The sequence below is a fragment of the Jaculus jaculus genome, chromosome 1 (assembly GCF_020740685.1).
Source record: "Jaculus jaculus isolate mJacJac1 chromosome 1, mJacJac1.mat.Y.cur, whole genome shotgun sequence".
Lineage (NCBI taxonomy): Eukaryota > Metazoa > Chordata > Mammalia > Rodentia > Dipodidae > Jaculus > Jaculus jaculus.
In genome coordinates this window covers 259,208,594-259,232,560 of record NC_059102.1, presented here as the reverse complement: position 1 = coordinate 259,232,560, position 23,967 = coordinate 259,208,594, and the positions used below count along the sequence as shown (strand labels likewise).

At 45.3% G+C, this 23,967-nt stretch overlaps 1 protein-coding gene across 4 annotated transcripts; it reads left to right on the top strand.

Moving 5' to 3' along the window:
• Nucleotides 1-3,032: 3,032 nt before the first annotated feature.
• Dyrk3 (dual specificity tyrosine phosphorylation regulated kinase 3) lies at nucleotides 3,033-15,414 on the top strand. 4 transcript variants are annotated; one of them, XM_045158428.1, is made up of 3 exons: nucleotides 3,033-3,127; nucleotides 4,721-4,832; nucleotides 13,613-15,414. In XM_045158428.1, exons 1-3 carry the CDS (start codon nucleotides 3,033-3,035, stop codon nucleotides 15,185-15,187), a joined length of 1,782 nt encoding a protein of 593 aa, XP_045014363.1. In that variant the 3' UTR covers nucleotides 15,188-15,414. The 4 variants fall into 4 exon arrangements, with proteins under 4 accessions (XP_045014363.1, XP_045014378.1, XP_045014370.1 ...); XM_045158443.1 differs by lacking the exon at nucleotides 3,033-3,127 and adding an exon at nucleotides 4,066-4,155; XM_045158435.1 differs by lacking the exon at nucleotides 3,033-3,127 and adding an exon at nucleotides 4,385-4,437.
• Nucleotides 15,415-23,967: the final 8,553 nt, after the last annotated feature.

Here is a 23,967-nt window from a genome sequence, read left to right as displayed (position 1 = left end):
AGGCAGACATATGATTTTTGGCTAATCTATAACATAAATCTCTTTCAGCTTCATGGAGAGAGATAATGTTAATTTTGAACTATTTATTTTTAGTATTTTATCTATATATTTTTATTATTTTTTTTTTTTTTTTGAGGTAGGGTCTCACTCTAGCCCAGGCTGACCTGGAATTCACTCTATAGTCTCAGGGTAGCCTTAACTCATGGCAATCCTCTTACCTCTGCCTCTGGAGTGCTGGGATTAAGGCATACACCATCATGCCCGGCTTTTTAATATTTTATTTCGCTTATTTGAGAGAGAGAGGCAGGTAGAGAATGGGCATATCAGAGCCTCTGCAAACAAATTCCAGATGCATGTACCACCTTGTACAGCTAGTTTATGTGGGTACTGGGAAATCAAACCTGGGTCCTTTGGTTTTGCAAGCAAGTGCCTTAACTGCTAAGCCATTTCTCCAGCCCTGAACTACCTTTTGAAAAAATTAGTAAATTATTACATCTATTTAGGGGCATATAGAACACAGGAATGACAAGCACGTGGCCTGAGAGCCCAGGAGGGCCTGGAAAAACCGTGGAGAGGACAGAAAAGAAAGTACAAAGAGCTCTTACCTTGTGGGGGTGGGGAGTAAAGAGCCCATGGGAGATGTCGGGGTAATAAAGGTAAGGGTGAGGAGAAGCTCGCCAGAAGCTGGAGGTTCAGGAGCAGTCAGGCAGCAGAGCTGAACTACCCTTTTGTTTTGTTTTTTAAGGTAGGGTCTCATTCTAGCTCAGGCTCACCTGGAATTCACTCTGTATCCTCACGGTGGCCTCGAACTCATGGTGATCCTCCTATCTCTGCCTCCAGAGTGCTGGGATTAAAGGCATGCACCACCATGCCAGGCTCTGAACTACTCTTGAGTGGGAATTTGGAGGGGAAGAAAGGGCAGGCTTGGTATGGAAGCTGCTGTTAAGAAACACTGGAAAGTCCTTGGGTCATTTAGGTCGGAGATTCATGCAGTCCAGCACCCTCCAGGAATTTCCCTCCCTTGACCTTGGGATAACAGGCTAAAGACAAAGGTGGCCTCTGTATTGCCCCCCTGGGCGGTCGGAAGTGGACCAGAAAGCTTGCTTCAGCTGGGCTCTGCAAGATGTGCCTTAAACACAGTAGTTCTTAAGAACAGTGAGTGATTCACAGCAGAGGCAAGAAAACTTGTGCAGGCACATCCAGTTCAACGCTTTAGGCTGGTAAAGTGGTCGGAGGTGTTCACCGAAGTCCAAGAGCAGTGTTGTTTAGTAAGACTGCCAATTGAGGAGAGGAGAGGAGAGGGGAGGGGAGGGGAGGGGAGGAGAGGAGAGGATAAGAGAGGAGAGGATAGGAGAGGAGAGGAGAAGAGAGGATAAGAGAGGAGAGGAGAGGATAAGAGAGGAGAGGGGAGGAGAGGAGAGGGATTTCCACAACAACCTAGTCCAAGCTTCTTGTTGCCATGGAGGTCTTGCTTTAAACAAAAGCTTCAGAGAGTCCAAATGCAAACCCCCATGAAATCAAGACTGCTTTGGTTGTAGAGGAGGGAGAGACAGAAAGAAAAGGCTAATTTAGAAACTTACCAAAGATCATCAAGTAATAAAACATCTTTATGTTCATATCCTGGAGAGGCTAAAGCAACACTGGTCACAAAATACAATATTCTTCAACGGAAAGATTCCTAATTATACGCCGACTTCGGATTTGTTAGAGGTGTTTTCACCTTGACACTCGAGAACGGGAAATATGACTCTTAAGTCACACAGAAAAATGGGCCCTGGATGGAAATTTTAAGATTTATGGCACTGTTGTGCTGATTTGAAATGACTCCCAAGTGCCACCAGGTGGCGACCACGTTCGCTAGTTTTGGATCTTTTGTCGGGTGAGAGGGTTGGCGGGTCTAAAAGCCTTATTGCTTAAGTGCTTAAGCAGGTTTCGGAAATCAGATGGGTGCCATGCTTCAAATGACAGGTTTGTGATTTAATCTCCTGCCCTCTCACTTTCATGCCAACTGTCAAAGTCTACTTAATAGTTCATTAACACATGAAGTGCCTAAAAAGGAGAAGATATATATTCTAGATACGGGCGGGCAGATCTTTCCCCAGGTTTTTGCTACGTCCAGTCCGGGCTTCACTGCTAGATGGCCACAGGAAGCACGGCTCGTCTGGTTTGTTTCCTCTGTACAATGACTGAACGCTACCAGCCGAGGTATACTGTTTAGAGGGGAGCCACATAAACGCCAGCACGCCAGCTTCGATTCTGGATCCTACTTTAAGTTTATTTTTATTTATTTACATGAGGGGGGGGAGAGAGGGAGAGGGAGGGAGGGAGGGAGAGAGAGAGAGAGAGAGAGAGAGAGAGAGAGAGAGAGAGAGAGAGAGAGAGAGGCGCGCAGGGAGAGAGAGAGAGAGAGGGCGAGCGCGCACCAACCAGGGCTTCTAGCTGCTGCAGACGAACTCCAGATGCAAGCGCCACCTTGTGCATCTGGCTTTAACATGGATCCTGGGGCATCGAACCTAGGACCTTTCGCTTTATAGGCAACTGCTAAGCCATCTCTCCAGCCCTAGATCTTACTTTAAATCATCCCCTTGTCCGTAGGTGCAAGTCCAGTGCAGTACAGTGTCACACAATGGGTTATTTCCCATTTCACCTATCGCCCTCCGGAGAGGCTGGGGGCGTGGGGGACAATCACGCGGGAGGTTTCACAAGTCCGGCCGCACCTAGCGCGCTCGGCCGCACCTGCGGGGCCCGGGGCAGGACTGCCGCCCGGCGTTGCGTAGAGGCGGTACCCAGCGTGCCGCGGTTGCTAGGCAACCAGACCGCCGGCGCCGGGAGACTCCTCCTCCTCCTGCTCTCTCCCTGACCCGCCAGCTCGGTCCAGGCGCGAGCGGAGACGCACGGAGCTGCGGCGTCTGGCCGGGAGCCCGGGGAAGCCTGGCTCCGGGAGGCAGCAGCTGCACGGGCGGGCGCCGTCGGAGCAGCCCGCGGGAGCCGCCAACCGCCGCCCCTCACCCGCGGCGGCCCGCGAGCTCAGCATGGGAGGCGCGGCCCCGGGGCGCGGGCCGGAGGACGAGGGGCCGCAGGGATCCGGGCTCCCGCCGCCGCCGCCGCCGCCGCCGCCGCAGCGCAGGTAACGTTGCGGGCGCGGGAGCCCGGGGTGCGGCGGGAGAAGAGCGGAGCGTCCCCGCGCTGCTGGCGAGGTCGGGGCCGGCTGGAAGTGCGATCCGGTGCAGGGCTGGGGGGTGGGGGGTGGTGACGCCGCCGACCCACCCTCCGCCCCTGTCCATCAGCGGTCCCGGTGGGCGGGAGGGTCCCCATCCCGGAAGCCCTGGGTCGGGAGGTGTGTGGACCGGGGACTTCCGTGGAGCCGTCCCTTTGAGAGAAGCCCTGTTGCTTATATCCGAGATAAGCTGGGCTGGCTCATCGGATCCCGCGGGGAAGGGGCTGTGCTGGGTGGGCAGGGCTTTCCGAGGTGGACGGAGACCCCACCGTGATGGTGGGGAGGAGGAGCTCCCCTCCGCCCCCTCCGCTCGCAGCCTTCCTGGGTTAGGAGAACCGGGAAGGTTTTAGTGTCTAGCTTTGTCTGGGTAAACGTGAATGGCTGTCGCTGTGTGTTTTATCATGCTGTGGCCAAAGGTCGGTCCCGGGGAATATTTGGCTTCAGTCGAAGCATTTCCTTGTTAAAGAGAGAAATAATTCTGTCAGAACGCGAGCATTTGAAAAATTTTCAACTCTTAAAAAAAATCACCCTTTTAAATTCCTTTAACACATCAAACTCTAGAACTGATTTTACAAGACAGCTTTGAGGCAACTTGAAATATTCCTCCAGGATATTTATTTAAAGGCATTAAAAAAATTCTTCCCCTGTAACACAGTCATTGTATTCACAGTATGTATCATCTAGTGCTACAGTGAGACACTAATGTGTGTAACTGTGAAATACATTATTCAGGGCCATCTTGTGTCCCGTCCATCTTTTGTGTTTCTTTCAGTAAGTGGAGCCACAGTGAAAGAACCGACTAGATCCTTAATCTGTTAGCATTTCACCTCCCCCATCGACCAGGAAACAAGTGCAAACAGAAGAAAAACTGATGGGAAGCATCCCGGCAGTATTTGCAGTAGTGTCACTGTATTTTTCTGCAAGCTGGGGACATATAAGTAGGTGAATAAGTAAATACACAGAAAACAGCCCTAAGAGACCTTTCATTTCTTGCTAGTAAGAACGCGTAGACTGGAGCGGTTCTTCCAGGGGAAGCGTGAACCTGCTCAGAGGGGCGGGCAGGTGGCGCAGACAAGGAGAGCAGATGCTGCAAAAACAAACATCTTGCTCTCGTTTTCCCTCCTCTTGTATTTAGCTTTAATATTCAGATTAGCCTTCATTGTCGAACAGGCATGTTAATTGATGCTCCCACGATTTTTTTTTAAAACAACATTCAGAAAGTAAGACTTGTTTTAGCCACTTCAAAATTTGAGTCTGGAAATGTTTTCCTTTCTTTAAAAACAATATGAGGAAAAGAAAGATTCTGTGTTCCTCTGCCAAATGTCCCACTTGTTTTCAGCGCCAGCGGTGCCAGTGGCAGCAGTGCCTGAGGCAGGGGTGATGTTTGTCTCTTGTTCCTGGCAGCAAGTGTGGAACAGTTTCAGGCATAGGATGTTTGTGGAAATGCAAACTTACAGTTAGCGACTATTGACTAACCGTTTTCTCTTTGTCCTTTTCCATTAGATTGGGGGATGGTCTCTATGATACGTTCATGATGATCGATGAAACCAAGTGCCCTTCCTGTTCAAACTCACTCTGCAATCCCTCTGAAGCCCCTCTACCTAGAAGGCTAAATGTAAGTAAAGGAAGAAATTCTTTGCTCTGATTGTCTTGGGCGAGAGGAATTCTTACTTTATGTTCAAGTTAGGGTTGCTGGCGACAGTCTTTTTGTTTCTCTAGATGTGGGGAAAACAATTTCTGTAGTCTAAGTTCAGCTTTCTGTAGTGGTTTTGAAGCTCACCTTTTCCTTGCAGTTTCTACCAGGATAAGTATATGACATTAGGTTGAATATGTGCTACTTTTATACCTAGATAACACTTTATTTATTTGTTTGTTTATCGAGATAGGTCTCACTCTGGCCCAAGCTACCCTGGAACTTACTCTGTATACCAGACTGGCCTTGAATTCACAGCTATCATTAGGTGTTTATTTTTAAAGAGGCTGACATATATGCAGTATTACAAGTGTCTTTTGAGCAAAAACAGACAACAGTAAATATCTCAGAATTCATAGATCTGAATTTTCCCTTGCAAGATTGAAATGTATTCCAAGCTTATCAGTATGCTAAAGAGAGCTGTTTTGTAATTCCTAAATTAAAATTAAACAATACAGCTTGTTCATGATGCATTTAATCATTTTAGGAACTGCAGGCACTTAGCTTTTGACACCATCTTAAGATAATAATGAAATGAGGTCACATTCCATCAGCACAGAGTAGACTGGGCAGGAATTGGGCACATTCCAAGACAAGAAGACACTGTCCTGTGACTTCATAATTTGCTGCATGTGTCATCTAATGAACCTCCTGAATAACTGACAACTTTGTACCAGCTCTTTTTCATATTTCCGTTTAAGACCTGGAATTGTTTCTATATGGAAAAAAATGACTTGCATTGCTATAGTCCTTCCTAAGTTTTCATGTTTTGTTATAAACTCATTTTTTCCCACTACTTTATGACAAGGCTAATAATATAACAAGTCATAGCCTAAAAATATTTGTAAGTCTGGTCCCCCTATTTTAAATTCTATTTTTGGAGTGCAGTAGTGGTTCTTTCCATTCCTTGTGGTTTTACTTCGGTAGCACATGAACAACTCTCAGAACTCCAGAACCATATAACCTGGGACTCCCCATAATTCCTCTCTCCACGCTGTCGGGTAGCATGAGTGTATCGGAAATTTTTTGCGGTTGAGCTGAAGAGTTGACATCTGACTTAAAGTTCATTTAACTTTTATTCAGATTTGGCCCATGCTGATCCCCTTCCAGCATGTCAGGATCAAAATTCATTTCCTTCCTACTGCATGCCATCCAGAGTCAGATTTTTTAAAATATTTATTTATTTATTTAAGAGAGAGTGTGGCAGATGGCGGGGGGGGGGGGGGACAGTTGCACCAGGGTCTCTAGCCACTGTAAACAAACTCCAGACACATGTGCCATTTTGTGCATGTGGCTTTACGTGGGTACTGGGGAATTGAATCTATGTCCTTAAACTTTGCAGGTAAGCACCTTAACTGCTAAACCATCTCTCCAGTCCTGGAGTCACAGGTTTTTTGTTTTTTTTTTCCCCCAATTTTTCGAGGTAGGGTCTCACTCTAGTTCAGGCCGACCTGGAATTCACTCTGTAGTCTCGGGGTGGCCTTGAATTCACAGGGATCCTCCTACCTCTGCCTCTCAAGTGCTGGGATTAAAGGCAGGCATGTGCCACCACGCCCGGCTCGGGAGTCACAGTTTTTGAGAAGCACAGGACTTCAGATTCTAATCAAATGGTATCATTACAGATTTGGCTGGGGAGAAACATAGGCATGACCTCCTGGAGCACTTACATTTCATTGTGCAGTGATTCCATCTTGAGTCCGTATTACTCTTGCACCAAGTATTTTAGTCTTGTTGTTAATTCAAGGTGCTCTCACTTTCTCATTACATGTCTCATTAGGTGACATCATCTGCCCGTAGGCACTTATTTATTTATTTATTTAGTTTTGAGGTAGGGTTTCACTCTAGTCCAGGCTGACCTGGAATTCACTGTGTAGTCTCAGGATGGCCTGGACCTCACAGTGATCCTTCCCACCTCAGCCTCCCGACTGCTGGGATTAGAGGCATGCACCACCACGCCAGTTCAACTTTTATTGAACAAATTCCGTGTTACAGGAATTTAGGGTCAGGAACTGGGGAAAGGATAAGTTTTTAAATATATGGATAATTATTTATTCCTTCTGAATTTCTCAACAAGATTTTAAGAATTTTTAAAAATATTTATTTGTGTGTTTATGTGTGTGTGTGTGTGTGTGTGTGTGTGAGAGAGAGAGAGAGAGAGAGAGAGAGAGAGAGAGAGAGAGAGAATATGGGTGTGCTAGGGCCTCTAGCCTCAGCAAATGAGCTCCACATACATGTGCCACCTTGTTCATCTGTTTTATTTGGGTACTTGGAAATTGAACATGGGTCCTTAGGCTTCAAAGGCAAGTACTTTAACTGCTAAGCCATCTCTCCAGCCGTAAGAAAATTTTATTTGCCTGTGTGTGTGTGTGTGTGTGTGTGTATGTGTGTGATGCACACTTGTACCACTTTGCATCCAGTTTTATGTGGTTGGCTGGGGAATCAAAACCAGGCTTAAGTTTTATTATTGTTATTATTTATTTATTAGAAACAGAGAGGGAGAGAATGGAGAATGGGTGCACTAGGACCTCTAGCCACTGCAAACTCCAGGCTCATGTGCCACCTTATGCATCTGGCTTATATGGGGCCTGGAGAATAGAACCTTAGTCCTTAGGCTTCACAGGTAAGCTCCTTAACTGCTAAGCCATCTCTCCAGCCCTGTTTTTGTTTTTTGAGATAGGATCTCAACTCTTTAGCCTAGACTGTCCTGAACTCATTATATAGACCAGACTAGCCTTGAACTCAAAGTTATCTGCCTATCTCATCCTTGCAAGTGTTGGGATTATAAGCATCATTAGCCACCATGCCCTGCCCTCAACAAGATTTCTAGAACTCAATTAATATAGCAGAGTTGATGTGAAATACAATGTGTCCTCCAAATTAACAGTCCGTATGTAACTTTTTTAAGAAAAAAAAACATGGACACCATGACATGACCTGTCTCTCTGTATATAGCTAACTGCATAATTAACAAACTATTCGGTAGAAAGCCAGGTGGCACACACCTTTAGTTCCAGCACTTGGGAAGCAGAAGTAGGAAGATCACTGAGAGTTCAAGGCCACCCTGAGACTACACAATGAATTCCAGGTCAGCCTGGGCTAGAGTGAGACCCTACCTTGAAAAAAAAAATCACATATATATATATTTTTTGGTAGAATCCATTGTATATATTTATATATTCCTGATTATTATCATTATAACCTTAGGCTAGAAATATACAGTATTTCACAACTATTACATTTTACATGTGAATATTGTTGCTTGAGAACAATGGAAGGGAAGTTCTATTTATAGCACAGAAGACTTGGTATATAATTGTTTGAGATCAGATTTCAATTATTTACAGGAAAAGAAAGACTGAGAAGGAAAGAACCCCTCCCAAAGTAGAAAGATTTCTTCCTGGAATTCTTCAGGTTCCTTGACTATTTGAGCCTTGGTTACCCACAGAGGTTACCACACCTGAAGGTAGTATGTGCTGTTCTGGAAGCCTCCCTTCAGGGGAGACACAGTGCAGCCCAAAGAGAGTGAAAGCAGGGTGGCAAGGGGTCCTGACCTGCATGAGTGAGGTGAGAGGAAAAAAAAAATGGGAGGGGGGCAAGAACAGGTCAGTCCTGTCTGTGTATTCCAAGGGCTCTTACAAGACATTTGAACACTTCTGTGTAATTCTGGAGGGAAAAGTCAAACTCAATTTGCAGGGAGTGAGAGGAAGGCTCCAGTTAAGGAAAAACCATGAGTAGGAAATCCCAGTGACTTCCTTAGTCTTGTAATAATTCTGTGGAAATTGAACTTCTGTTTATCTCTGCTTTTATTAATGTGCTGTTTCTGAGACCCTTTCTTTATCACAAACAGAAGTGAAGACCTGCAGAGCCAGCCCAGCCTACTATTAGGCAGAGAAAATTCCCAGAGCTAGACCCTGGACCACATATACCTTCCCTACAGCTTGTCAGTGATGCTGCATTTCCTAGAGAGGCGTTGCTTTGGGTTAAGACAGTGATTTTCTGTTAAAGTTCGAATATCCCTAAAGAGGTAAATAAACTGAATAGCAAGTTGAAAGTAGGATTTCTGGGGGGGAGAAAAGGGTATAGAGTTTTCATGCGATGGCCTATTTGGGTGTGGGTGTGGGTGGAAGCCCTCACTGGGCAGAAAGCACACCTAGTGCCAGATGCTCCGTGGAAGGAGCCCAAAATGTGGATGGAGCCACCACAAAGAGGGGAAAGAAATCAAAAGTGGGGAGAAGAGAGAATATGGAACTTTAAACCTTCTGAGAATTTTGTAAATTATAACCAATGTTTTGAACATGTTTTATAATTTATGGGATTTATTATTATTATTTGATTCCCATAACATCTTGTTAGTAGATATTATTCACATTTTATAAATCAAGAAATTGAGGCTATGAAAGGTTAAAGTTTCCTGCCTAGGAGCCTGTAGCTTTTTGCAATGCAAACAGGACCTGAGCCCAATCCTTCTGATCATATATCATTAAGATGTGTGCAAAAGACTAGTAGTAAATGTTTAGGTGTATTAAAGATAGGTAGTAAACAGTTTAAGAATTGTCCAAGTTGCATGCATATGTTCATTGTTTAAAATTTTTATTTATTTATTTATTTGCAAGCAGAGATAGATAGGAGAGAGACAGAGAGATTGGGTGGGCCAGGGCTACTACAAATAAATTCCTGATGTATGTGCCTCTATATGCATCTGGCTTTACATGGATACTGGGAAATCGAACCCAGGTTGTTACGCTTTGCTGGCAAGTGCCCTAACTACTGAGGAATCTCTCCAGCCCATATGTTCATCTTTTTGGGTGGGGGAGGGAGTGAGTTTCAAGGTGGGGTCTCACCGAGCCCCGGCTGACCTGGAATTCACTATGTAGTCTCAGGGTAACCTTGAACTCATAGCAGTCCTCCTACCTCTGCCTCCCAAGTACTGGCATTAAAGGCAGGCACAATCACACCCAGCCCATTTCTTTCTTTCTTTCTTTTTTTTTTTTTGGTTTTTCGAGGTAGGGTCTCACTCTAGCCCAGGCTGACCTAGATGTACAAGGTAGCCATGAGTCTAGAACTTGTTTCCAGTGGCTAGAGACTATGGTGCACCCATTCTCTCTAATAAATAAATTGAATACATATATATGTATGTATATGTATATATACACCTGGCTTAAATAAATATTTTTAAAAGAGAGTAGTTATTCAACTTAATTACTAATAAGAAAAATGTTGCATTTGCATTTGAACAAGGTATTGCATTTCTGCCTACAGGCCGAGTGATTTTCTTGATCAGTGACAGTTCTCTGTTTCGGTGTTAGAGAAACCACACCCGCTCTAGAGTTGGCTGCTTTAAAATTAAATGCCAAGCTGTGGCTATAGCTGAACTGGATGCTTACTTTTGTTTAAGATTTTATAGTATCCTTCATAGCTGTAGCCATTAATATTTAATTTGACTAAATGAAGGGTAAGCTGGGGATGTAGCTTAGTTTGTAGAGTGCTTGCTTAGAAAGCAGAGAGCATTGGGTTTCGTCCCTAGCACCACATAAAGCCCAGTGTTGTAATATATGATATCCTTGGCTACATAGGAAGTGCAAGACCAGCCTGGGATCCATAAGACTGTGTTTCAAAAAACAAACAAACAAAAATAACATTAAAGGAACAGTAAGATAATAAGAGCTAATATTGCTTTTATAACTGAGTCAGGACTGAGCTATGCCAATGCTTAATTTTGTAATCCTTTTTTGTTATTATTTTATTTAAAAATATTTTATTATTTATTTTATTTGAGAGAGAGAGAAAGAGGCAGATAGAGGATGGGCATGTCAGGGTCTCCAGCCACTGCAAACAAACTCCAGATGCATGTGCCACCTTATGCATCTGGCTTACATGGGTACTGGGGAGTTGAACCATGGTCCTTTGGCTTTGTAGGCAAGCGCCTTAACCACTGTCATCTCTCCAGCCCATATGTACATTTTTATATTGTTTTTTACTTTTCAGTTATTTTGGTAACATGGAAACATAACTTTTGGTAATATATAAATATGACTTTTGGTTTGCTGAGGTTATATTAGAATTCCGTTGTTTTAGGGTTTGAATGCTTCTTAACTTGTATTTTGAAAGGTTTTAATTGGAGGCTAGAGCTGCTCTGGAATTATTTGCCCCATACAAAAGGCCCTCTGAAATTCTCAAACAGCTGTGACCATAGAGGGTTATTACACTTCATTATGAAATTGTCTAACAGATTAACATCCATTGGGAAAAACAGTCATTCTTTTAAGTATTCCAGGCTTTTTTTTTTTTTTTTTTTTGAGACTGGGTCTCATGTATCCCAGGCTGGCCTTGAACTCACTATGTAGAAGACACTGACCTTGAACTCCTGATCCTCCTGTCTTTTCCTCCCAAGGCCTCTGATCACAAGCTTGCACCATTATACCAGCTAGACTTTTAAAACAATAGAATTGGGAATGGAGGGGTGGCTTAGTGGTTAAGGTTTGCCTGTGAAGCCTATGACCCAGGTTCAATTCCCTGGTACTCACGTAGGCCAGATGTACACTGTGGTGCATGTGTCTGGAGTTCGTTTGCAGTGGCTAGAGGCCCTGGCATGCCCATTCTCTCTCTCTAATAAATAAATAAAAATGAATAGATTTAATTTTTTATCTTCTAGTCTTTTTTTTTTTTTTTTTTGAGGTAGGACCTTGCTCTAGCCCAGGTTGACCTGGAATTCACTGTGTAGTCTCAGGGTGGCCTTGAACTCACAGTGATCCTCCTACCTCTGCCTCCTAAGTGCTGGGATTAAAGGTGTGTGCCACTGCACCCAGCACTTTTTATATCTAATATTTTGTTTAAAAAATTATGTGTATTTAAGATGTATAGAAGGATGTTTTGTTATGTGAATGGTTATCTAGTCAAGCAAAGTAATATATCATATTTTTCAGGGTTATCCTTTTTCTCTTAAAATTAAATATTTTAAGATACTTGGCTATTTTTGCTTTTCATTTCCTCCATCTTATTCCAGAGAATCTTGTTTCCATTCACAGAATGGTATGCCAATCCTGAGGAATAAGGGTTATTGTCCTTTCTAGAAAAGCTAAGGCCAAACTGAGTAAAAAGAGAAGTGCTGTTTTATCACTGAGGCTCTTGCCAGGGAAAAGTTTTGCAAGAAGTTCCCTGGAGCTCTTGGATTCTTTGCTATTGGTCAACTACATGAAGAATTGGCCCGGATGGTCTCAAGTTCTCTCCAGTGGAGAGCGTTTGCGTTTCAGTGAGCTGCGTGAGGAGGCCTGGGAGTGGAGAAGGCCTTCGCCGAGTGCAGGCCGTACTCAGCGTGCAGCCATCCTCGGGATTCCGTAGATACCAGGAGGATGTGGCCCTGAGCTCTGTCTGTGGGAAGAGCCCTGGGCGGGGAGACATGGGTCACCTCCTGCTTCTGTCATTTCATAGGGCTTCATTGTATACAAGTCACTGGAATATAAACTGTTTTGAGCTGGGTGTAATGGTGCATGCAGGCAGCTAAGGCAGGAAAATCACTGCATGTTTGAGGCCACCTTGGACTACAGAATGAGTTCAAGGCTAGTCTGAGCTACATTAGTAAGACCCTGTCTCAAGCCTCCCACCTCTACTCCAGATACACTGTTTTGATCCTGCTACTTAACCTTAAGATTTGGAAGGATACATGACGAAAAGTGGTAGACAATGTACGACAGTATATATTCTGCCCAATTATGTGGTACAGACGGAAAAAGTTGTACTTAAAAATATGAGATTAGGGCTGGAGAGATGGCTTAGCGGTTAAGCGCTTGCCTGTGAAGCCTAAGGACCCTGGTTCGAGGCTCGGTTCCCCAGGTCCCACGTTAGCCAGATGCACAAGGGGGCGCACGCGTCTGGAGTTCGTTTGCAGAGGCTGGAAGCCCTGGCGCGCCCATTCTCTCTGTCTCCGTCGCTCTCAAATAAAAAAATAAAAATTAAAAAAAATATATGAGATTAGGCCGGGTATGGTGGCACAAGCCTTTAATCCCAGCACTCAGAGGTAGGAGGGTCACCGAGTTCGAGGCCACCCTGAGACTCCATAGTGAATTCCAGGTCAGCCTGGGCTAGAGTGAGGCCCTACCTCAAAACACAAATACACACAAAAAACAAAGAAACAACAACAACAACAAAGGCATGGTAGTATACATGCCTTTAATCCCAGCACTCAGGACACAGAGGTAGGGAAGGAGGATCACTGTGAGTTCAAAGCCACCCTGAGATTTCCTAGTGAATTCCAGGTCCACCTGGGCTAAAGCAAGACCCTACCTCAAAAAGCAAACAAAAAAAAAAGGAAGAAAGAAAGAAACATGAGATTAATTAGTATGGTTTTGGAGTGGTGCTAAATGGAAGAGAGAAGACAAAAATGGGGTCTTGAAGGCGTGGAGGATATGAGTAGGTGGGGTGCCTGTAAGAAGGCATGCTGGGTGTTGAGGGGTGGTAAGACAGTCATCTTGTCTTGAACGAAGCTGGGCATATGCAGGAGCTGCGGGAGGCCTTACTTAGTAAAGGAGTCTGAGGAATGATGTAACACCGGTCTCTAGAGACTTGCTTTCCTTATCTCCTGTTTGGGGATTTTAACCTTAAACTCGACTGAACATGTTTAGATACTTTGCCAGAGGGAAGTTGGTTTCAGTGCTCTCTTGCTTGGCTCTGGTGACTTTAACACTGTGCGCGTTTCTCTTTCACAGATCGCCACTGAGCAGTTCACGAGGGATCATACTCAGCCCTTTGTGAATGGAGCTGAGATGAAGGTGGAACAGTTGTTTCAGGACTTTGGCACCAGAAGGTCTGATACCCTTCAGTCAGATGGCATCAACACCTCTGAAAAAGGCTCCCTGGTTGTTTCTAAGGGGAAAAGCTCAGACAACTGGAACACAGTGAAACGCAGCAGTTCAGCCAAACCACCGAAGGTGGTGCCCCTGACTCCTGAGCAGGCTCTGAAACAGTATAAGCACCACCTCACCGCCTATGAGAAGCTGGAGATCATCAACTACCCAGAAATCTACTTTGTGGGTCCAAATGCCAAAAAGCGGCAAGGAGTTGTTGGCGGCCCCAATAATGGGGGCTATGATGATGTGGATGGGACCTATATTCATGTACCTCGGGACCATCTAGCTTATCGCTATGAGGTCTTGAAAATTATTGGCAAGGGGAGTTTTGGTCAGGTAGCCCGTGTCTATGATCATAAACTTCGACAGTACGTGGCCCTAAAAATGGTGCGCAATGAGAAGCGCTTTCATCGTCAGGCAGCTGAAGAGATCCGGATTTTGGAACATCTTAGAAAACAGGATAAGACTGGCAGCATGAATGTCATCCACATGCTGGAAAGCTTCACCTTCAGGAACCACGTATGCATGGCCTTTGAGCTGCTAAGCATAGATCTGTACGAGCTGATTAAAAAGAACAAGTTTCAGGGTTTTAGCATCCAGTTGGTGCGCAAGTTCGCCCAGTCCATTTTGCAGTCCTTGGACGCTCTTCACAAAAATAAAATCATCCACTGTGACCTGAAGCCAGAGAACATCCTCCTGAAGCACCATGGGCGCAGTGCAACCAAGGTCATCGACTTTGGGTCGAGCTGTTTCGAGTACCAGAAGCTGTACACGTACATCCAGTCCCGTTTCTACAGAGCTCCAGAGATCATCTTGGGGTGCCAGTACAGCACGCCTATCGATATCTGGAGCTTCGGCTGCATCCTCGCGGAACTTTTGACAGGACAGCCCCTGTTCCCCGGAGAGGATGAGGGAGACCAGTTGGCCTGCGTGATGGAGCTGCTAGGGATGCCGCCACCAAAGCTACTGGAGCAATCCAGGCGTGCCAAGTACTTCATTAGCTCCAAGGGCCTGCCTCGCTACTGCTCTGTGACTACTCAGGCAGATGGGCGGGTTGTGCTTATCGGGGGTCGGTCACGCAGGGGTAAAAAGCGAGGTCCCCCAGGCAGCAAAGACTGGGAGACAGCACTGAAAGGGTGTGATGACTACTTGTTCATAGAGTTTCTGAAAAGATGTCTTCACTGGGACCCTTCTGCCCGCCTGACTCCAGCTCAAGCATTAAAACACCCTTGGATTAGCAAGTCTGCACCCAAGCCTCTCACCATAGACAAAGTGTCAGGGAAACAGATAACTAAACCTACAGATACTTTCCAGGGACTGGGTTCCAAGCTGCCTCCCGTTGTTGGAATAGCCAGTAAGCTCAAAGCTAACCTCCTGTCAGAAACCAGCGGCAGTATACCTCTGTGCAGTGTATTGCCAAAGCTGATTAGCTAATGGACCGCTCAGAAACGCTTATGAATGTATTTTTAATTACCTTGGAAACATGCAGAAGGAAAACAATGCAAGCCCATTGATGGATATGTTTTTGTTAGATTAGACTTTTTTTTAAAACAAAGCAGAACATTTTTATATGATGATAAAAGAACTCTTCAAGGGCTGATTACCTAACCAGCTTATATTGGCCATCTGGAGTGTACATTAAATGGCTTTTCATAGGTCCATGCATCTTTTGTTACTATCTTCAGAGGTACCATGCATTACTCTGTTGGTTTATATCTCTCATGATAGAAGGTGTTCTAAAAATACATGCTGACTCCTCACTTCTTGTCTCCCTCAGCATCTGTTCTGGAGGGAGGTTTGGGATATGGTAGTCATGGATGAGAGACAGAGCTACAACTCTCCCCCACCCCCCTGAGGTAGGGTCTCGCTCTAGCTCAGGCTGACCTGGAATTCACTATGTAGTCTCAGGGTGGCCTCAAACTCACGGCGATCCTCCTACCTCTGCCTCCTAAGTGCTGGGATTAAAGGCATACACCACCATGCCCGGCCACAGCTACAACTCTTGTTCCAAGCCGTTCTGTGGGCTCATTCTGGGTGAAAAGACGGAACAGAGTATGGGGTAGCAAGTACCTCAAAGCTGTTTGTCATCTGGACAGATGCTGTCACTGCTCTTCAGTTCTATTTCTCTGATGTGTGGTGGTTTATGTTGTCTTCATTATTTTGCCTCTGATTTCTTTCCTGGTTATTCAGAGTGGTCTACAGACATCTCATCACTTTACCACATGACCCTGTAGGTTACTGTTATGATTTGAATGTCTTCCCCACATGCCCATGTGTTAAAAGACTTGCTCCTCAGCCCTTGACACTGTGGGGAGATGGTAAAATTTTTGTTGTTGTTGTTCTCAAGGTAAGGTCTCACTCTAGCCCAGGCTGACCTGGCACTCACTCTTTAGTGCCAGGCGGGCCTCAAACTCACAGCAATCCTACTACCTCTGCCTCCCAAGTGCTGTGATTAAAGACATGTACGCATCTGCAGTGGTGGAGTTTTCTTTTTTTCAAGGTAAGGTCCACTCTAGCCCAGGCTGACCTGGAATTTACTATGGAGTCTCAGGGTGGCCTCGAACTCGTGGCAATCCTCCTACCTCTGCCTTCCAAGTGGTAGGATCAAAGGCGTGCGCCACCACACCCAGCTTTGCAGGGGTGGAATTTTTATGGTGGGCCTACTGTTAGGTTTCAGGCTACTGACATCATGTTCTTGGAGAGGATTGTGGAACCTTGGTCTCTTTTTTCTTCTTTCAACTCCTAGCCATGAGGTGAATGGCTTAGTTCTGTCATGCATTTCATTGTGCTGTGATATCATTGACCCAAAACAACAGACGGTCGGTCCATGGACTCGCACCTCTGAACCATGAGACCCACAAACCTTTCCCCTCTTCAAGCTGATCTCTCTCAGAGATGTGTCACAGTGATGGAAAACTAACATAGGTACCAGTTTAAAACCAACTCATGCATCTTCTTCCCCCATCTGGAGGAAGGATATTCTTAGATCATCAAAAGTAAAATCTGGGGCTGCAGAGATGGCTTAGCTACGCTTGCCAGCAAAGCCAAAGGATCTAGGTTTGATTTCACCAGTACCCACGTAAGCCAGATGCACAAGGTGGTGTATGCATCTGGAGTTCATTTGTCATGTTTGTCTTGGCCTTTGGGAGGCTGAGGTAGGAGGATCACTGTGAGTTCAAGGCCACCCTGAGACTACATAGTGAATTCCAGGTCGGCCTGAGCTAGAACAAGACCCTATCTAAAAAAAAAAAAAAAAAGTAGAATCAGCATGAAAACTTCAGCGCCCCACTTCTTGGTCAACTGCAGCCAGCCTGCCCGCTGAGTTGTCACAGACTCACCCTGTGATGACCCTGATCAGGGTCAGGTAAGTGCAGTGCAGTTTGAATGTTCTCTTCTCCCTTCTCCAACTTAATGTGCCACACTCTCCACTTTAACTGAATTAAGACACTCCCCTAGGGTCTGAGTGAACTTCAGTTATACAGAAACTATCTGGCTGGGCGTGGTGGCGCATGCCTTTAATCCCAGCACCTGGGAGGCAGAGGTAGGAGGATTGCCACGTGTTCAAGGCCACCCTGAGATGACAAAGTGAATTCCAGGTCTGCCTGGGATAGAGTGAGGCCCTACCTTGAAAAAAAAAGAAATCTTATTTGAAGGTCCAGAAACTGGCAATAATCCATATTTTCCTAGTTTTCTTCCTTTGCTGCGGCCTTTGTTGTTTCCCCGCTCCCCCCCCCCCCCCCCCCCCCCGCCATGATTTACAGTTAAGCAGCGAAGGCTGGTAATGCAAGGAACTGCCACACGTGTCACTGGAAGGGTGGAAAAGGCACAGAAACCAAGCAACACACTGCTGTTGTTTTAGCCCTGCCCCATCTTCTGCCTCCACACCCCTCTGGAAGAGGAATGTGCCCAGATTCTGTCCTGAGGGCCGCTCTTCAGTGCAGAACTTTTCCTTTCTACCATGAGGTTCTTGGAGTGACCTAGTTCAAAAAATTATTTTTTCCTTCAAGAATTCAGTCTCTAGAAATTCCATAAGGTGAAAAGAAAGTTTCTTCTGGTAACACATTAACAAAAAGAATAAGGGGGGAAAAGCACCGGTCCTATTACTTAGGGAATTTTGTCCTTATCCAAAAGCATTTGTGACTGCCCCAACTCAAGTGTGGAAAATAAAAGTAAGGGTCCCTGCCTCCCAGCATGAGGGCACCTGGGAGGCAGAGGTAGGAGGATCTTGTGAGTTCGAGGCCACCCTGAGGCTACATGGTGAATTCCAGGTCAGCCTGGACTAGAGCGTGACACTACCTTGGGAAAAAAAAAAAAAGGACAATTTAAACTTAATAATTTTCTTTACTCCTTGTTTACAGAAGGCAACACACAGCTCCTGTAGAGTCCTGACTCCCACTGGGTTCTCTCCCTTGTTATCTAGGCAGAACACATGCTGGGGTGATTTTGCCCGTTGTTATCAATGGAGAAGACCTGCTCCCCAGAGCAGACAGTCGGAAGGGTCACAAACAAGGGAGGCACTCTGGATTTGAATGCTTTCATGAGCGGTCTTGGTGAGCCAGCACTGAACTCCAGAGAAAAAGGCGCCTGGATCCCACACTGGCATGTGCTCTATGCTGTGTAATGAGTAGCCTGAGGTCACAGAAACTAGGTGAAAGGAGAGAGATTACACAAATTGTAGAAAGCTCTGGAGAGGTGAATGGATAGATTTCTGCCTAAACTTGGCAGCCAAGAATGACGCAGAGCAGAGTCATGCACATTGGCTGGCCTGCCTTCTGCAGTGACTCAGGGTAGGGGACAGTAGACAGACAACATGGTGCTGGCTATGCCAAGGGATCTGAGGAGACGTGAAGGTGGCTTTCAAGTTGGGGACAAACTGTGGTTTTAGAAGCTGTTACCTTTGTTGCCCCTTTCCCGTTTTAGCAATTATTAGATTTCTCTGCATCCCTTGCTCAGCTCCCACAGCAAATAACTTAAATTGAAAAATTAGGAGAGGTAATATGATGGAGAATAGAATTTCAAAGGGGAAAGTGTGAGGGGGGGAGGGAGGGAATTACCATGGGATATTTTTTTATAATCATGGAAAATGCTAATAAAATTAAAAAAGTAAATAAAAATAAATAAAAAAAGAAAAATTATCACAGTGATGCAGACCCCTCTTACACCACTGGATTGCTCTCCAGCAAGTTTTGTCCCAGCTGTTTCAGTTCAACAGATCAAATTGTTTACCTGACTGGTTTCTTTTTAATGTATTTATTTGTTTGCACGTGTGTGTGTGTGTAGGCACACCAGGGTCTCTTGCCATTGCAAACAAATGTCGGATGTTTTGCTCATTTATTTATTTATTTATTTGGTAGAAAGAGAGAGGGAGAGAGAGAGAGAGAGAGAGGGAGAATGACCACACCAGGGCCTCCAGCCACTGCAAATGAACTCCAGACCCATGTGCCACCATGTGCATCTGGCTTATGTGGGTTCTGGGAAATCGAAGCTGGGTCCTCAAGCTTCACAGGCAAGCGCCTTAACTGCTAAGCCATCCCTCCAGCCCTGTTTTGCCTTTATTTTTGTGTCTGGTGGTTTGGGGAGTTTTCTGGGGACTCAAACTTGGCCTAGTAGGCTTTGCAAGCAAGCACCTTTAACTACTGAGCAATCTTCCCCAGCCCCCCTACCTTACTAATTTCTAAGACAAAATCAACTCAAAACTTACAAATTGGGGCTGGAGAGATGGCTTAGCAGTTAAGTGCTTGCCTGTGAAGCCTAAGGACCCTGGTTCGAGGCTCAATTCCCTAGGACCCACATTAGCCAGATGCACAAGGGGGCGCATGCATCTGGAGTTCATTTGCAGTGGCTGGAGGCCCTGGCACACCCATTCTCTCTCTCTCTCTCTCTTTCTCTCTCTCTCTGCCTCTTTCTCTATCTGTCACCCTCAAATAAATAAATAAAAATAAAAAAAATTTTAAAACTTACAAATTGTGATTAATTTGCAAGGGTCAAAATGTTAGGTCAGAATGGGCTCCCAAAATGGAATCAGCAAGGATAGCAGAATGGCCACAGAGGCATAAGGAAGTGGATTATCCATATTCCTCAAGAAACTGCCCAGCCATTATCACTTCTTTGCCTAACAATGCCCCAGGTCATGGTTTCCTGGCCCCTTATCTCGTAAGTTGCCTGATCACTGTTCTGGTCTCAAGCCCTAGCTATTTGAAAATGGCTAATGTAAAGAACAAATGAGTTCTTTTCCCTTCCTCATACTCCCCCAGCTGAAGAGCCCTATAAAGGCCACTATCTGAAAACTCAGGTTGGCTGTGCTCCACTCTTGAGAGTCAGCCCTGGCAGCTCATGCTTTTCCCAAATAAAAGCTTTCATCTTTGCGTCAGAGTGGTTTGCATGGGCTTGGTTGCTCCTGAACCTTACAGTTTTATTTCACTTCTAAAATAATTTTTTGAACATGGGAAATTGACTAATCCACCTACCACCTGCTCATCTTATTGGACTGTTCTGCTTCTAGCCTGGGATCAGCCTAGTCCTTCATCCTGTGCTGTTTTGATGTCTCCATTAGCATGGGAACTAATAAAAGGGCTCACAAGGCTCTGAGTTAACAGACCCTTCCATATTCCAGGATTGGGAACCCCTTAAAAGTTGGCCTCCACACTCTGATGTCTTCCTTAGGGAAAGTGTGACCAGATAGGGGTTACATGAGGACACTGTCTTCTGGGCCAGTGGTAGGCACAATTAGCTTGTGAGTAATGGAAGGGGGTGGGGTGGGGTGGGCAGGGAGATGGCTCAGCAGGTAAGAGAGCTTGTTATTCAAGTGTGATGACCTGAGTTTAACCCCAGCACCCATATCCCACATGAAAAGCTGAGTATCACCATACATGTTTGTAAACCCAGAACTGAGGGCTGGGATAGAGGCAGAAGGTTCACTGGAGCTCCTGGTCAGCCCTTCTAACCAGGAAAATGATGTAATTTCCAGGTTCAGTGAGAAACCCTGTTGTTGGGAAGTAGGGCAGAAGAGCAGAAGAGGGGAACACCTGACATCCTCCTCTGGCTTTCATGCATGTGCACATTTGATACATGCATAGCACACTCCTGGATATGACACACACACACACACATTAAAAAAAAAAACAGCACAACCTATTATAGAAAGATTCTTCACCTGTCTCATAGGGGGGAGGATGGGATCCAATTTCATGATAGTTAATCTGTTAATATAGAGTTTACTATGTGTTCACAAACCAAAAGAGTTAAAAAAAAAAAAAAAAAGGGCTGGAGAGACAGCTTAGTGGTTAAGCGCTTGCCTGTGAAGCCTAAGGACCCCGGTTCGAGGCTCGATTCCCCAGGACCCACATTAGCCAGATGCAAAAGGGGGCGCACGCATCTGAAGTTCGTTTGCAGTGGCTGGAAGCCCTGTCACACCCATTCTCTCTGTCTACCTTCCTATTTCTGTATCTCTCTCTCTCTCTAAAATAAATAAATAAAACTAAAATATTAAAAAAAAAAAGAGTTAAAAAAATCTGGCCGAATAGATGGCTCAGTGGTTAAGGTGTCTGCCTGCAAAGCCCAATGATCCAGATTCGATTCTTCAGTACCCACAGGAAGCCATATGCACAAAATAGATGCACAAAGTGGTGCATTCATCTGGAGTTCCTGGCATGCCCATTGTCTGTCTGTCTTTCTTTCTCTCCCTGCTTGCAAATAACATTTTTTGTTTGTTTGTTTATGTTTTTCAAGGTAGGGTTTCCCTCCAGCTCATGCTAACCTGGAATTCACTATGCAGTCTCAGGGTGGCCTCGAACTCGCAGTGGTCCTTGTACTTCTGCCTCCTGAGTGCTGGAATTAAAGGCATGTGCCACCACGCATGGCAAAAAATATTTTTTAAGTAGGAAACAGTTTGGAGCTGTAGCAGTGGGTTGTGTTGCAATACTTACTTTCTGTTTGACTTAACTCCAAACGAGACTGAATTGTAGATGGCAGCTGGTAAATGGTTATAGGTTTCCCAGGCAGAATACTTCCACTGCTTTACTGAATCATGGGAAAATCTCAGTTTATTTTCTTAATATTTATTTATTTGCATATGTGTGCGTGTGAGTATTCTACACAAACAAGCACTGGTTAGGTTTTACATGGGAGCTGGGGAATTGAACCCTGACTGGTGGGCTTTGTAAGCCAACACCTTTAACCACTGAGCCTTTCCAGCCTCCAACTGATTTAAAAAAAACATTTATTTATTGGGCTGGAGAGATGGCTTAGCGGTTAAGCGCTTGCCTGTGAAGCCTAAGGACCCCGGTTCGAGGCTCGGTTCCCCAGGTCCCACGTTAGCCAGATGCACAAGGGGGCGCACGCGTCTGGAGTTCGTTTGCAGAGGCTGGAAGCCCTGGCGCGCCCATTCTCTCTCTCTCCCTCTATCTGTCTTTCTCTCTGTGTCTGTCGCTCTCAAATAAATAAATAAAAAATAAAAATAAAAAATAAAAAAAACATTTATTTATTTATTTGCAAGCAGAGAGAGGTACATAGGATAGAGACATAGAGAATGGGCATTCCAGGGCCTCTGGCTACTGCAAACAAACTCCAGATGCATGTGCCACTTTATGCATCTGGTACATAGATACTGGGGAATTGAACCTGGGTCATTAGGCATTACAGGCAAGCACTTAAACTGCTGAGCCTTCTCTCCAGCTCCCTCCAATTTATTTTTAATTTTTGCCTGTGTGTGAGTGTGTGTGTTTGATATATGTGTATGTACATTCCCTTGCAGCGCTTCATGCACTCCTTAAAGCAGAGCATTAAGGGTCCTGTTCCATCACTCTACTGCCAGATCCTGGAGCTTGCTGGTTCCCTCCCATGCAACCTCCACCCAAGTTCTGGTGACTGTTGGGTCTCTGCTTCCCCAGGACTGGGTTTACAGGCATGCATGTCTATTCCCAGCTGTTTACATAGGGTCTGGAGATTTGAACTTGGTGGGTCTCAGACCCTCATGCTGGCGCAGGAAGGGCACTGAAGTGCTGAGCCACCTCTCTGGCCCCTGTTCCACAGGCGGTGGAAAGTTCACTGCGACACAAGGCCTCTGCCTTTTTAAAAAATATATTTTATTTTTATGTATTTGACAGAGAAAGAGGGAGAGAGAGAGAGAGAATGAGCATGCTTCTAGCCACTGCAAATGAACTCCATACAGATGTGTGCGCCCCCTTGTGCATCTGGCTAACGTGGGTCCTGGACAATAGAACCTGGGTCCTTTGGCTTTGCAGGCAAATGCCTTAACCTCTAAGCCATCCCTCCAGCCTGACTGGGAATTAATCTCCCCCCTCTGGGAATTAAAATACTTAACCTTTGCCAGGCATGGTGGCTCATGCCTTTAATCCCAGCACTTGGGAGGCAGAGGTAGGAGGATCGCCATGAGTTTGAGGCCACCCTGAGACTACATATGAATTCCAGGCTGGACTAGAGTGAAACCTTACCTCGGGGGGAGGGGTGGGAACCTTTGAAGTCAGAGCATAACTTCTTCCAGCTTAGCTTTACCAGAGATGAGAAGATTATATGGTGCTGTAGCAAGTGTTGACAGCTGTGAGAGGAAAACCCAAAGTCCCTACAAGTACAAAGTGAGAAAGGGCCGCAGTCAAAGGTAAGCTGTTCCCCATAAGGGATCTGCCTTCAAGTTTCCAAAAGTATTTTCAACATTCTTATTTCAACCCATCCCTCTTGATTTGTTTATTCAGGGGGTGGGTTTGAGGTAGGGTCGCTCTAGTTTAGGCTAATCTGGAATTCAGTAGGTAGTCTCAGGGTGGCCTTGAATTTAGGGTGATCCTCTGCCTCCCAAGGGCTGGGCTTTTATAAAGTCATGTGCCACCATGCCAGGCTTCCTTTTGACAATTTTATGCTTCCTGGAGCCCAAGAGTTTAAAAGTACTTACTTGCAGACCTGAACAAGGGTAACCCTTTGTTAGTGTTTGCTAAGTCTTATCTATTAATTTCAGCGAGAAAATAAATGTCACAGGGACTAACTCATCCACATAAGACCTAAAAGCGCTGTGATAAGCCAGAGCTACAAATAGCTGTCTAGACTTTGAAGGAGCCACAGTTTCTTAGTTTAGCTCACTCGTTGCTAAGTCCATGATATTTTTCTGTGACACAAGATGCCAGCATGACTGGAGACCAGAAAGATCTCACCTCCTCTCCCACCACATAAATAGACCAAATAGAAAGCAGAGCCATAAATTAGGC

Bases quoted from the DNA above. Each gene is read 5' to 3' on its own strand.
- Dyrk3 (XM_045158428.1), top strand. From the start codon at position 3,033: ATGGGAGGCGCGGCCCCGGGGCGCGGGCCGGAGGACGAGGGGCCGCAG. The intron at 3,128-4,720 runs GTAACGTTGCGG...CTTTTCCATTAG, and splicing joins CCGCCGCCGCCGCAGCGCAG to ATTGGGGGATGGTCTCTATG. The intron at 4,833-13,612 runs GTAAGTAAAGGA...TCTCTTTCACAG, and splicing joins CTCTACCTAGAAGGCTAAAT to ATCGCCACTGAGCAGTTCAC.